Source organism: Cyprinodon tularosa, unplaced genomic scaffold, assembly GCF_016077235.1.
Source record: "Cyprinodon tularosa strain WSP-4 unplaced genomic scaffold, ASM1607723v1 ctg239, whole genome shotgun sequence".
Classification (NCBI taxonomy): domain Eukaryota; kingdom Metazoa; phylum Chordata; class Actinopteri; order Cyprinodontiformes; family Cyprinodontidae; genus Cyprinodon; species Cyprinodon tularosa.
Genome location: NW_024038892.1, coordinates 713,997 through 727,180, shown reverse-complemented (window position 1 = coordinate 727,180; position 13,184 = coordinate 713,997). Strand labels below are relative to the sequence as shown.

The window sequence follows — 13,184 nt, the reverse complement described above, 5'->3', positions numbered from 1 at the left end:
TTCATTGTACTACGCTGGATCCAGTGCAGACTGTGACCTCTGACGCCTTTCCCCAGTTCAACAGTTTTATTAATGCTTTTTTATTTATGCTTTATTAATCCCAAAAGTACCTCATTTGTTTTTGTTTTTTTGGGTTTTTTTTTTAATAAAAAGTATTGTAGGTGTTGATAGCTGTAGGCAGGAAGGGATCTTCTCTAGTGATCTGGAGAAGCCTCTTGCTGAAAACACTGTTGTTGTTTAAAAATCTTCTGAAAAGGATTGTCGCTGTTGCTGTTCTTTACTTTAAGACAAATTCTTATATGTGAAATAATCTCCAAAGGTTCTAGGTGTCATTATTCTGCACTTCTGTTTAAGTTTCATTTTGATTCATGTTTTTCTGTTTTCTGGTTTTGATTTAATTCCCTTTTTGTGGTATTTTTTGGTTGTATTTGAGTTGTTATGAGTTTCTTGTTTACCCGCTGTTGCCTTGTTGTGTCAGTCTCCTTCTCCAAGCTCCCTTCTAGTTTCTTCTGTCCACACCTGCTCCCAGTCTGCTGATTAGCCTAGTCTTTGTTCAGTCTCCCATGTATACTCCTCTTCAGTTACTGTTTGCTGGTTCCTCATCATTTCTCTGTCCTTCGTGTTTGTTTTCCTGGATTTTAGTATTTTGTTTGTGGACCTTTGGTTCTGTTGCTTTTTGAAATCATATTAAATCTTTAAGAATCCACCTCAGCTTCATTCTCTGCATTTTGGTCCTTCAACTTTCACACAACTTGACACTAATTCTCCAGTCTAGTTTATTGTCAAAGTGGTAGTGGTGGCCTAGTGATTAGGGCATTGCACTTGGATCCCAGAGGTTCTTGGATCCCAGAGGTTCTGGGATCCAACTGAATCTGCTGCTCATTTACTGTCTGAATCTGAAAAACAGACACTCGCCTTCACTGTGCTCCACCTTTCCTCGTGTGGGTATTGCCCATTTCATGATGTTGCTGTATCACACCACATTTGAGGCTGAGACATCTTTTAGCCGAAAAACCAATTTTTCCGAATTAGACATCAGCTAGAAAGAAGAGCAATTTCTGTAGCTGTTCAACTAGGTGCTAAAAGAGCTGCTCCATCCTAAGTTTAAGCAGCAATGATTGCGCCTCAAATCAACGCTTGCCGTTGGCATGTTATTTACTGGGCAGGTGTACCATGGTCAAAGTAGGTGCCTCCTGTTATCGCTGTGCTATATAGGACATTGATAGTCACTTCTTTATCCCAGACAGATATCCAACTGATTTTCTATGAAGTAATACTCTTAAAAGCTTTGGACAGAGCATGAGATCAGGGCCTGTTCTCTGGTTCCTCTTCTGATTTTAAATATTCATCAATTTGAAACTTTAAAGAGAGAGACAAACACAGACATCTAACGGTTTTGACAGGCAGAGTAGCATTATACATTAAAAAAAAGGGAAAAAAAAACTATCTCTGGATGGAAAGTCAAGTTATTGACATTGTCTTTGCTTTTTAGCGTAAGACAGCTTTAAAATGTTTCCACTTCTCTTCTGATGCCTTCTGTATAAACTCTGAAAATGCCAGGCCCATTCAGCCAGACCAAGAGGTCTGGTTAACAAAAAAAAAAAAAAAAAAGAAAGAAAAGTTTCAAACTGTTCTTATTCATTTATTTTGTTTTTCTTGGCAGCTTCTGAAAAACGAAGCTGTCTCTGCTCTCATTAGGTGTCTGAAGACACAAATAAACATATAGGCCTTCAGATAAGGGTTATTTAAAGATGCTTGTTTGCAGCACAACAGGCGAACATGGAAAAAATATTAACTTGAGGAACTATCCACAAAAAGGATAATAAGGTCTTTCTTAAGAGAATCTTTGCTTTGATCTACAGAGCCTCGATTCTTTCTCTGATTCCATGTTAGCTGCGTTTTAGAATGGTCAAAATGGACAAATATGATGTAAAACTAATGTGTTTTTGTTCAAAAGAGGCAACGTCTTCATGATTTGAATACATGTTAAAGTACCTGCTATATAATGGATCTCATTACTCATACATTACTCATTACTCATAATTTCCTCATACTAAAATGAGGAAAAATTATATTTTAAACAACAACAATAATTGTGATAATGGGATAAACTCTCAAATTTAAAGTTTTTCTTTACTATTATGGTGCGTTCATGCTGACGTGATTCCCGGATAAAATTGCCGCCTTTAGCTGCTTGCTTGATATATCGCAAAAAAATTGGCTTGGTGGGTGACAGCAATTCTTTTATTGCATCATCAAATCTGTTGCTTGCTGGAACTCAAGCATGTAAGCACTGCTAAAGAAAGTACCCCTGAGTGATCAAAGATACAGCAAGCTTGACACTTTAGCTTCTCTGTTGTAGCTCCTACCATCAAGCAACAGCAAGAATCTATTCACAGCACCACTCATCATCTGTAGCTTCCCTGTTGGCCTTAACTCTACACTCATACCCAGATGTTGTTGTTTGTGGCCTCAAAGTTTGTTTTACATGTTTTGTTATGGTAAACTATAGAATAACTAAAATCAGACGTTTTAACATAGATGTTGTAGATCAGAGGGTAACAGCTTCAGGAGCAGATCCAGACTGCCATCGTTTTTTTTTTCTAAAAAAAATGTGCTTCAAGTTTTTAGGTATTTGATTTCTGTTGATCAATCTGCATTTTTTTTTACTCTTAGGAGAATCAAAATATGGGGATTTTCAAGGCGATTGGTGTTCTGTAACTTCACTTTTTCCTGCAAATCATGGTGCTCCATCATGTGGGAAATTAAAGATCATAATCAAACTACTCCTATACTTTAAAAAAAGCTGGTTTTAGAGGATATTTTGATCCCACCTTTGCTTAATGGAACTGCTCTCAGAATGTTACAGTATGTCATACCTAATAGGAAAAGAATCATGCATGGATAAAAGCTGCTGGGGAAACAAGGAGACTAATCAGATTCAGCACCATCTATCCTTTTACTTTTTGTAGAATTTCTTAATTTTCTTCTTCGACAGAAGTGACTTAATTATTGCCCTTCTTTTTTTAAATTGTTCTGCACTGAGGGAAACAGTTCTGTTTCTGTTTTGGACACTCATTTTGGGCCTGGAACCTTCTACTCGTGATCAGACCTCTTCCTTAGAAAATATATATGTTATCCAGGAAACTGTCATATTAAGTGTAATTCCATGGCAGCAGTTTTATGGAGTAAATTTTCTTCCATTGCTTTTGCAAGCGAAGAGCATGCTTTGCAAATGGAACTGTGAAAATAATGCAACCCAGAGATGAAACTTTGAAGAACGTCTTCGTCAGAAAAGTTTTTGAGAGTAACTTTGCTATTTCACTATTTTTTAGCGCTCACATATTCAATATTTCCCTTTTCTCTGTTTTAAATACATTTACGGTAGTATTTCTACATTTGGGCTGAATAGTGGTGCATCAGGTTGCACACTGCTGCATTGCAGCAAGATGTTTCTGCAAGAATTCCCAGCCAGGTTTCTTTTATGAGGTAAAATCACTATCAAAATAAACCTGTTCATAAAAGCACAGTTGTGTACATATTAGTCAGAATCATTAGTTATGGAAGTTGTAACTATCTAAACTATATGCTTTATGTTTTGCATGAGATTTCAAATATTATGAGTTTACAAATGATTGTTATGCACAACTTCTGACTAATATGTACAAAACTGTGCTTTTATGTACAAGTTTATTTTGATAGTGATCTTACTTCATAGCCTTTCTGCATGGAGTTTGCATGTTCTCCCAAGGCATGCGTGCATCTGTCTCAATAAAACTGTTGTTGCTAACATCCATTCAGACAAATAGAAATATGAAGGAAAGCACAACCACAGAAACAAAAAAAAAAAGAATGTGACCAGATCTATAAGCAACATTAACAAAATGCAACATGTAAAGCTAAAGTCTCAAAAAAGAAAAAAAAAAATGAAATGTAAAACCTAAAAATCTTTTTTAGAAAAATAAGATCTGAAAAAGTTTTTATATTTCAAATTTACCTTAACAAGATGTATTTGCTTGCAACAATAATGAAATAAAATTCATTTCCGACATTTTTCTGCTCACACCTTAGCTACTTGAGCCAACCTCTTTTTTTTTTACCCCAGTCTTCAATAGGATATAAGGTGGAGATGTTCTTCGCTCAGACCAGAGATTCGCTTTATAGTTTCCGATAAGCAGCTTCCCTAGCTATTCAGATCTTACTGCTCTTCACTGGTATTCCGCTCATGCTACAACCATCCTCACATCTCATTTTAACACAGTGAAAAACCTGAAATAAGATAAATTAACAGCAGCAGAAACACTGACAACCAAAACTGTCTGCTACATCTGATGGACTGTAAATGATTAAAAAGAAGCAACTGTGACGCAAGGAGCCGTTTTTCACACTTGCTGTTTCCACTTCATAGAGAAAGATGCTGGTATTAGCATGTGCACCAAGAGACATGTTCTCACCCTTTTAAAAAGATGAAAGCTCTCTGTAGCAAACAGCTTTCCTTAAGTGGTTCTTCTGTGACTCATCACTCAAAAAGGAACCGGTTTTTTAGCACTTTGCAGATATTTGCTCAGCTTCCTTTCAGAAAAAATAATTAGACGAAACAGACAAAATAAGCTGGTTGTGTTTGGAAGACAAAATATCAAACAAACAAAAAACAGAAAAAAGAGATGCAATAAACATTGCATTGGAACCATCAATATTATCAATAAAGCACGTTTCTGATCGGAGTAAAAGGGAGACTTGTTGCTGTAGCTGGCCAGTCATCCCTATAAATCATAGTTTGTGCAAAAGACTCCACCTCATTTTTGCCCATCCTTACATCCAAATTTAAGCGTAAATGATCCATGCAAAGCACCTCATAACTGACATTTAAATGGGCCAGCTGACCAATGTTCTCTATATGTTTGGTAGCTTCATTAGAGGCATGACAAATAAAAGCAAATAGTATAAATGGAAACAGAGTCTGATAAATAAACTGACCATGTTGACAAGGACATCTAGGCAGCAGTGGTTACATGCTGTTATTAATTAAAAAGGAGCAGCCCTAATAGATTTAATTTGGTCGTCTTTGGCTATATCGTCTCAGATTTTTCCTTATGTTTCTTGGATTATTTTGGATCTTTACTGATTGCAGAATAAAGCCTTTGGCTGCTTTCTGTAAAGTAACCGTGTCAAATATTCACAACAATTTTTTGTTTATTAAACCTCAAATAAGGGAAAATGGGGTTTAATATTCCAAAGTCATACATATTTACCATGCTATTTGTACATTTTCAAATATTGCCCTGTGTTAAACATTTAATTAGCAAGTTAAATATTTAATCTAGCAAGTAAATATTTAATTTATTCATTCAACATTTATTTAGCAACCTTAATATTTAACACTAAAATAAATACTAGGTTAGCAAACTAATTATTTATTATATTAATTTATTTAAAAAAAACTATATACATGCAAATATTTATAAATGCATTATTTTTTTAATTTAATTATTTAATTATTAGTTTTTAATTATTATTTAAATTATATATAATTTTGATACATTTCTGAAAAAAAAATCTTGAATTAATTTATCAGTTCAAATTTACTTATACTTATCTAACAGGACACATAATTTTAAAGTGTGCATTTTATAAATGTTATGGTATATATATGATTTAAATTATGTATTAGATAAATAAATAAATGCTGTCATGATTTTGTCCTTTGTAGACTTCTGTTTCTTTTTGAGTTTTCAGTTACTTTTTGACAGTCATTCTGTGTTTTTTTTTTGGTCCTTGATTTCTTTTTCATATTGTGTCGTAAATATTTTCTAGCAATGTTGTATTTTTTAAGTTGCTCTCTGTTGCCCCCTTATGCCAGTCTCCTTTCCCTTCTAGTTGTTTCTATCCACACCTGCTCCCTATCAGCTGATTAGCCCATTCTTTGTTCTGTCTCCCATATATGCACCACCTGGGTAGTTCCTCATTCCTCGATTCTCTTCATTACGTCATTCCTCATGTATGTTTTTCCCTGGCGTCTCCTAGTTTGGTTACATGTTTATTGTTTCTGGATTTGTGCTTCGATTATCTTCTACATCTAAATTAAATCTGCAATAAATCCTCTCTCCCTCCTCATGTCTGCATTTGGGTGCTCGTCTAACTTCCACTAAACCTACAACATGTACATGTTTTATATAACATAATTATTTCATTTATACTGTTACAAATGTAATTATTCAATTTTGTGTATTTTATCATTTCATGTTATATATGATATTTACCTCTGCCAAGGAGGATGTTTTTAGTTTGTCTGTCTGTGTACAGGATAACTTCAAAAGTTATGTTATGTTGATAAAATCTTTAACATAGGTGCACCTCAGACCAAGGAACAATCAATGAAATTTTGGTGATGATCCACGTCATAATTTGGATTCAGGATTTTTAAAAGGATTCTTTAAAATCATTTGGCAGAACAATCAGTTCCCCCCTAAACCAGAGGGTGGCAGCAGTGACTACTGACAGCTTAAGCACTGGACTCAAACAAGTCCAGAAGTATTATATTGATGACAAAGGCTGTGGCTCTGTTCAAAATCCTGGGACGCGTCCTTAGAAGGCCAGATTCGAAGGGCGATTACGTCATAGCGCGGCGCCGAGGTCTGGTCGGATTACAAAACACCTCGTTATGCGGCCTTAAAATGCGTCCTTCTTTTTGCCCGATTTGAAGGACGGGTCCGATGTATCATCGGTATCCTATGTTTACCCAGGATTCATTGCGAGATGAAGCAAGCCAGTCGCTCCGTGATCAAAGGAAAGGTTACTTGGTGCCGAGCAGTGGTGAAAATTGGAAGTGCAGTTTAAAATAATCCAGTCTGTGAATAGTTCTGTCTGAAATGAATGAAAATAGTTGTTTTAATGGTTATTGAGTCAGATATGTGGCAGATATGTGGTTTTTATCTGTTGTGTAAATGGGTTTGGCTGTAATTTAAGGAGTTTTAGCTATAGTGTTATATAAATAAATAAATGCATTTAAAAATATATAATGCTTAATCTGTTTTCAATTATTTTATTTGACATTTTATTCATTTTGCTTTTTAGAATTTCAAGGCATATTGCATCTAGGCCTAGGCCTTATGAAAATGTACATGACAATTTAAATGTTGTTGTTGATGAAACCCTGACAATGTAAATTGTCATGTAAATTTAAATTTGTAAATTTAAATTTACATGATTCAATTCAATATAAATTCAGTCTATCATTTTTTTTACTGAGTTGAATTATCTTTTTGATCATATTCTAGTTTATTAAATATTTGGATATTGTATATTTATCATGTAACATGTGGATTAGTGGCTACTGAGGCCCTCTGAGCATAAGACAGGCCTCTTCTCTTGCTGTTTTTAAGTCCCTTCTTAAGACTCATCTTTTTTCCTTGGCTTTTGGCACAATTTGAGAGGTTTTACTTTGTTTTATTCTTTTTGTATACTAATATGTATTTTACACTCGTTTTTTCTCTATTTTATAATTTTATTGTATTTTATGATTGTGTACAGCACTTTGGTCCTGTTCGGTGTATAAAGTGCTTCATAAATAAAGTTGGTATGGTATGGTACTGGACGGAATTAGTGTTATTAGAGTAAAGTGAACTAAATTGAAACAGAGGAAAAAAATGTTGATCTTAAAATGTGGATGTTAAATTTAATTACAATCAGCTTCTTTGTCAAAAAAATATGACTTTTCAGCGAAAGATAAGATATCTATTACTTTAAAAATGTCCATAGCTGTATATTTGTTATTTATTTTCAAGCTGCACACTTTTATATTGTTAAAGCACTTTACAGTATAGTATTTTATTGCTTATCTTTTAACTATTCACTATTATTATTATTATGTTATTCTTATATTTTTTTCAAAGGTAAATTTTCTTTTCTATAATCTTTTTGCTGCTGTAAAACACCAGAATTGTGGGACAATAAGTGGGTTTTCTATTCTATTCTATTCTATTCTATTCTATTCTATTCTATTCTATTCTATTCTATTCTATTCTATTGTATTGTATTGTATTCTATTCTATTCTATTCTATTCTATTCTATTCTATTCTATTCTATTCTATTCTATTCTATTCTATTCTATTCTATTCTATTCCATTCCATTCTATTCTATTCTATTACTACTGGTGCTTCACACATTATCAGCCAGTAGGGGGCGACATTGCACCATAAAAAACAACCAGTCTTTAGTTTTCCCAAACTTGCCTCATAAAAGTAAAAAAAAGGAGTGATAAGGTTTTAAAACAATCAAAATTTGGCAGCGTCTGGTTTTGGAAAGGCATCACGACCCCTGACCAATGAAATAAAAGGTTCTGAACTTTAATGTCCACCATAAAAACAGGGGCCCCCTGTGCGGGAACTCCGTTTGGACAATAACTCCATGGAAACGCAAAGCAACACTGACGCCCGCCTTTGGTCATCCTCCATTGGCCCGATCCAAAGTTCCTGAAGACCCGCCCCGCAGTGTCCGATTGGACAGAACAGCCTGCCGTCAGGAGAGAAACGCGGAAAAGGGTGAAAAAAAGAAAAAAAGTTATGGAGCGAAGCATAATCGGATCAAGTCTAATGCTGCTGGGTAGTTTTTCCAGCATCTAAAAAGCTGCGTGGCTGACGCGCAGAGCGGGATCTGCAGAGGAGAGGAGGGCCAGGTGTGTTTGCGCGTTTCCAAGGGTTTCCTCGTTGATGTCACAGTAAAGGAGGAGGAGGGAGCATTGAGAGCAAAGAAGGAAGAACAGGTGCTTGGAATAAAGTTGTTTAATATCACTCTTTAAGGAAAATCACATTTGGAAGTTTTCCTGAAGCGATTCTTGTGGGATGGAAGAGGGAAATAGTGACAATGAAGGTTGGAAAATAGCAACATCAAAAAATGAGAAAAAGCGGAAAAAACAGAGATCAGTTCAAGGGGAATCTAGTTCAGAACAATCCAGTGATGATCATTCCATACATTCCACAGCACAACAAAATGAATTCAAAGTCGTTAATCAGGCAGACTCTTTTACAAATTGGAATCCGGTTCACTTAACAAAAACCATCAATAAACTTGTCGGAGAAGTCAAAGGTGCCAGAATTCTGTACAGTGGAGACCTGCTAATTAACTGCAGAGACAGCGCCCAGCAAGGCAAAGCAATACGTATCAACAAAATTGACGGGATAAGAGTTCAGTGCAGCCTAATGGAGAACAAAAAGATCAGCAGGGGAGTCATTGGAGGAGTTCCTCTAAAAATTTCTGAAAAAGAGATTCTGGAAAACATAAGCGGTGCAAAAGTAAAAGAAGTAAAACGGTTAAAAACAACAAGAAACGGAGAAAGATCTGACAGTTTATCTGTGCTAATTAAATTCGAAGAAGAGCAATTACCAAGCAAAGTATTCATCGGTTACATAAGCTATAATGTCAAAATCTACAATCCTCCACCATTGAGATGTTTCAAATGCCAAAAATTCGGTCACGTTGCAGCAGTTTGTAAAGGGAAACAGAGGTGTGGAAGGTGTGCAGGAGAACATGAGTACGGAAAATGTGGAAAAGAAGCTAAAATAAAATGCTGTAATTGTGGTGGAGAACATACTGCTGCCTATCGCGGCTGTGAAGCAAGCAAAAGGTCTGAGGAAATTAAAAAAATGAAATTTGAGCTCGGAATAACCTACGCTGAAGCTGCAAAAAGGATCCCATCTCAGTCAGAAAAACCCAAACCTACAGTTCAACACACAGCAAATTCCAAACCTCTAGAGAAATCTCCAAAAATTAATGAAGACTCACTTATTGTTAAAAAGACAAATTTTGTTCTTTTCATGGTAGAAGTAATTAATTGTACTGCACAGACAACAAAAAAAACGGAAAAAATCAAAATAATAGTGAAGGCTGCAGAAAAATATCTGGACATTAAAGATTTGAACTGGGAGATGGTTGGAAGTATGATGGGAGGACCGATGGGACCATCAGAAACTGGCAGAGTTAAGATGACCTAGAGTAAATTAAAATTATATGGGCAAATGTGATTTAGTATTATGTTGGTTTAAGTTACACAGGTTTTTTTTTTTTTTTTTTTTTTTTTTTTTTTTTTTTTTTTTTTTTTTTTTTTTTTTTTTGGGGGGGGGGTGAATCGTTTCCTGTTATCTTGCTTTACTCCATATCAGTTGGTGGCGGTAATGCACAATTCACAAGTCTGCCAACCGCCATAAAATCCCATAAGAAGAAGAAGAAGAAGAAGTTTTCCTGGATTTTCTCTCCTAACTCTTCCAGGCAGGAGTTACACATCTCTGGGAACTAAAGCTGGGATCTAACCCTTTTTTTGTTTCTTTCTTTCTGTGGCGCAGGATCCACGCACAGTCTCAGTTCACAGTGGGCTCATCAGCGTGGGAAGGCGCTGGCTTTTGTTTTCCAGGTGCTGTAAATTGGGGGTGGCATCAGAAGCTGCGCCCTTCGCTCCACTGCGGCACTGACGCAGCTGGTGTCACGCTCCAGACGATGCTCCAGTAATTCACAGAAAGGATCGCACTCTCACAGGGAGCCGAGCTGCATTTCCTCCCCTGGAATGGATTATTCTAACAACCATAAGGCTGAAGTTCTCTGATCCGGAATGATCGATCCGTGCGTCTCTGCGCTCTGAGGCTCCAAAGAGGTTTTTCTGCTTCTCCTTCCCGGGACTTCCAACTCCTGAGCGGCCATAAAGCTCCCACCAAGCAGCGATGTCCAAGACGCTGAAGAAGAAAAAGCACTGGTTCGTGAAAGTGCAGGAGTGCTCCGTGTCGTGGGGGGGCTCCGGGGAGCTGACCGCCGTGGTGGAGGTGCGAGGCGGCGCGGAGCTCGGAGAGTTCCCCCACATCGGACGCGTGGATCCCGAGGCGGTGGTGTGCCACGCCGGGAGGCTGCCCTGCAGCGGAGACGTGCTGCTGGAGGTCAACGGCACCCCGGTGAGCGGACTCACCAACAGAGACACGCTGGCGGTCATCAGACACTTTCGGGAGCCGGTGCGCCTGAAGACCGTGAGGCCAGGTGGGTGAAATGGATGGATGCGTTCAATCTGCGCCCTGACGCATTATTGCGGTGATAAATGGGACCGATCATTGTAGTTTCTCACTTTCCAACACATCCAGCGCAAAAAAAAAAGTGTACTTCTTGAATCTTATGTTCTTCCAGCAAACGTCAGAGTACTTTATTGCTAGTGAAAGACTAAGATAAAAATATTTTAATGGTAAAGGAAAAAGAAAAAGTTTAATTTGTATTTAACCTCTCAGTATTTTCTACAATAAAGCTGCTTAGATTAGCTTTCTTTTTGGGGTATGTCTGTGTCTGCCACTCCCCATCATGATGCTGCCACCACCATGTTTCATTGTAAAGCATTGGTCAGAATCTTCTCCTGCTTGTTGTGTTTGCAGCATGGCCTTTAAGCTGGACTTCTTGCAGCTGTTTACTGTTTTTCATGAACAGCCAGATGTGATCTGGTTGGTGGATGGCCTAAACCTGTAGGATTCCAGGTCTGATGCCCCTTTCAGATGCTGGCCTGATCATATATATGAATTAATTTGGAACCTCAGTCTGCTTTAAATCCCTCTGTCGTTTTATCCCTCACAGTCTCCTGTGTTCCTCATGCTTTTTTTGTTTTCCCTGTAATGTTCTCTAACAAACTTCCACTAAATGATCAAATTTAAAACTGAATTAAGTCGCATACAGGTAGACTATAAATAAGTGACTCCTGAGGGCAGGGAGTTGAATAATCTATAATTTATGAGCATCAGAGTAAAGAGGGTTTTTATAGGTTTCAGAGTTTTGTTAGAAAATGTGAAACTGCATCTTTTTCCTTCTGAGTCACGATTGTTCAAAGCTTTTTTATTTTATTTTACCACATACTTAAGTTTGTGGATGCAGCCTGAAGAAAAGTTGGTGAATAGTTTCTCAAGGTAATTCATTTTTAGATTAGATATTTCTGTGCTTCATAAAAAAAGGAAGAGGCCGAGTTTAAGGATACCATTCCACAGTTTCCTGCCTTTGCTGTGTGTTGACAAATCCAATTGGCTCTTTTATTACTGTTTCTTAACTTACTGGCCTTTAATTCTTCCTTTGAGGCACAACAGACAATGAATGAAAGGCACTAAATGTGTCGAATGATATCGACGGACAAACTCCAGCAGTCCATGTGTGGCAGGTGTGTGTGTGGATAGGTTTAATGAAGGCACTGCTGAGTGTGGCACTTTGCAAACTCATCCAGAGGATTTGTTAACAGCTGCCTTGCCAGCTCAGACGGCATACTTCCGCTTGCAGTGTTGAAGTGTCTAAGTTTAATTGAATCAATCACGACTGTGTACTTAAATCCCTTCTGGATGCTCCCAGCTTGGCAGCTGAGTTTGATGCTTTTGCTTCCACGCATTTGCCATTGGAATGTTGTTCTGCGCAATTTTTCGTCTGGAAACTTTGCTTTGATGACCAGATTTTTAGTTTTAAAGCTTTGATCCACAACTTTAAGGGTCTAATTGCTCTTCAGAGGTCTCAGCTGGGGGTCGTTGATGTCTGCGCTCCCCGCTCCAGAGTCTTTAACGTTGCGTGGTGCTCTGAGGTCTCCAGCCTGTTCATATTGGTCCTTCCGACTTGGGACCGTGTGTTTAGATCTTTCCCTTCCGCTTATTCATGATTGATGCAGACCTCATCTATCATTGATGTCGGCTGGTGGCTGGAGTGAGTGCAGAAAACGAGAAAGTTTGAAGTGGGGAGAAATCCCCTGACCTGATGCTAGTGTAATGCACTGTTGCTTTTCTTTGCACCATTCAGTAAAAATCTACTGGGATGTTTTTTGGATTTGAAGTCTTAGAGAACATAAATTAGTGATGGACAGGAATTCAAAATTTCAGATATTCTTGTTGGAACATTTCTGTTTTTTTCTTATAATTGAAAACTGTGCACAAAACCTCATAGTTTGAAAAAGGCCTTTAACCTTTTGGTAGGATTCTCTCTGTTTTCATTGCTTCTTTGGTTTGTTGTATGACTTTCGTCAGCTGTGTTTCCATTAACCATTAACTTGCAATTCGAAAAGTAAATTATCTAAATGGAAACCCTTGAATTTCAAAAAACTTGTGTTTTGGAGGATGATGGCGCCTACTATAGCTGAAATGGCTGAAATATGGACGTATGTCATGTGTTTACATCCACTGCTGGGATGTTGTTTTT

At 37.3% G+C, this 13,184-nt stretch overlaps 1 protein-coding gene across 3 annotated transcripts in view; it reads left to right on the top strand.

Annotated features, from left to right (window-relative positions):
• Window positions 1–8,530: 8,530 nt before the first annotated feature.
• magi3a (membrane associated guanylate kinase, WW and PDZ domain containing 3a) overlaps window positions 8,531–13,184 on the top strand; it is a 203,625-nt gene continuing 198,971 nt past the window's right edge. For 2 of the 3 annotated variants that reach the window (XM_038287328.1, XM_038287329.1), the window contains exons 1-2: window positions 8,532–8,763; window positions 10,340–11,018. In XM_038287328.1, coding sequence (XP_038143256.1) covers window positions 10,712–11,018 — 307 coding nt within the window. In that variant the 5' untranslated portion in view covers window positions 8,532–8,763; window positions 10,340–10,711. Of the gene's footprint in view, window positions 8,764–10,339; window positions 11,019–13,184 lie in introns of all 3 variants that reach the window. The other variant, XM_038287330.1, reaches the window with a different exon arrangement.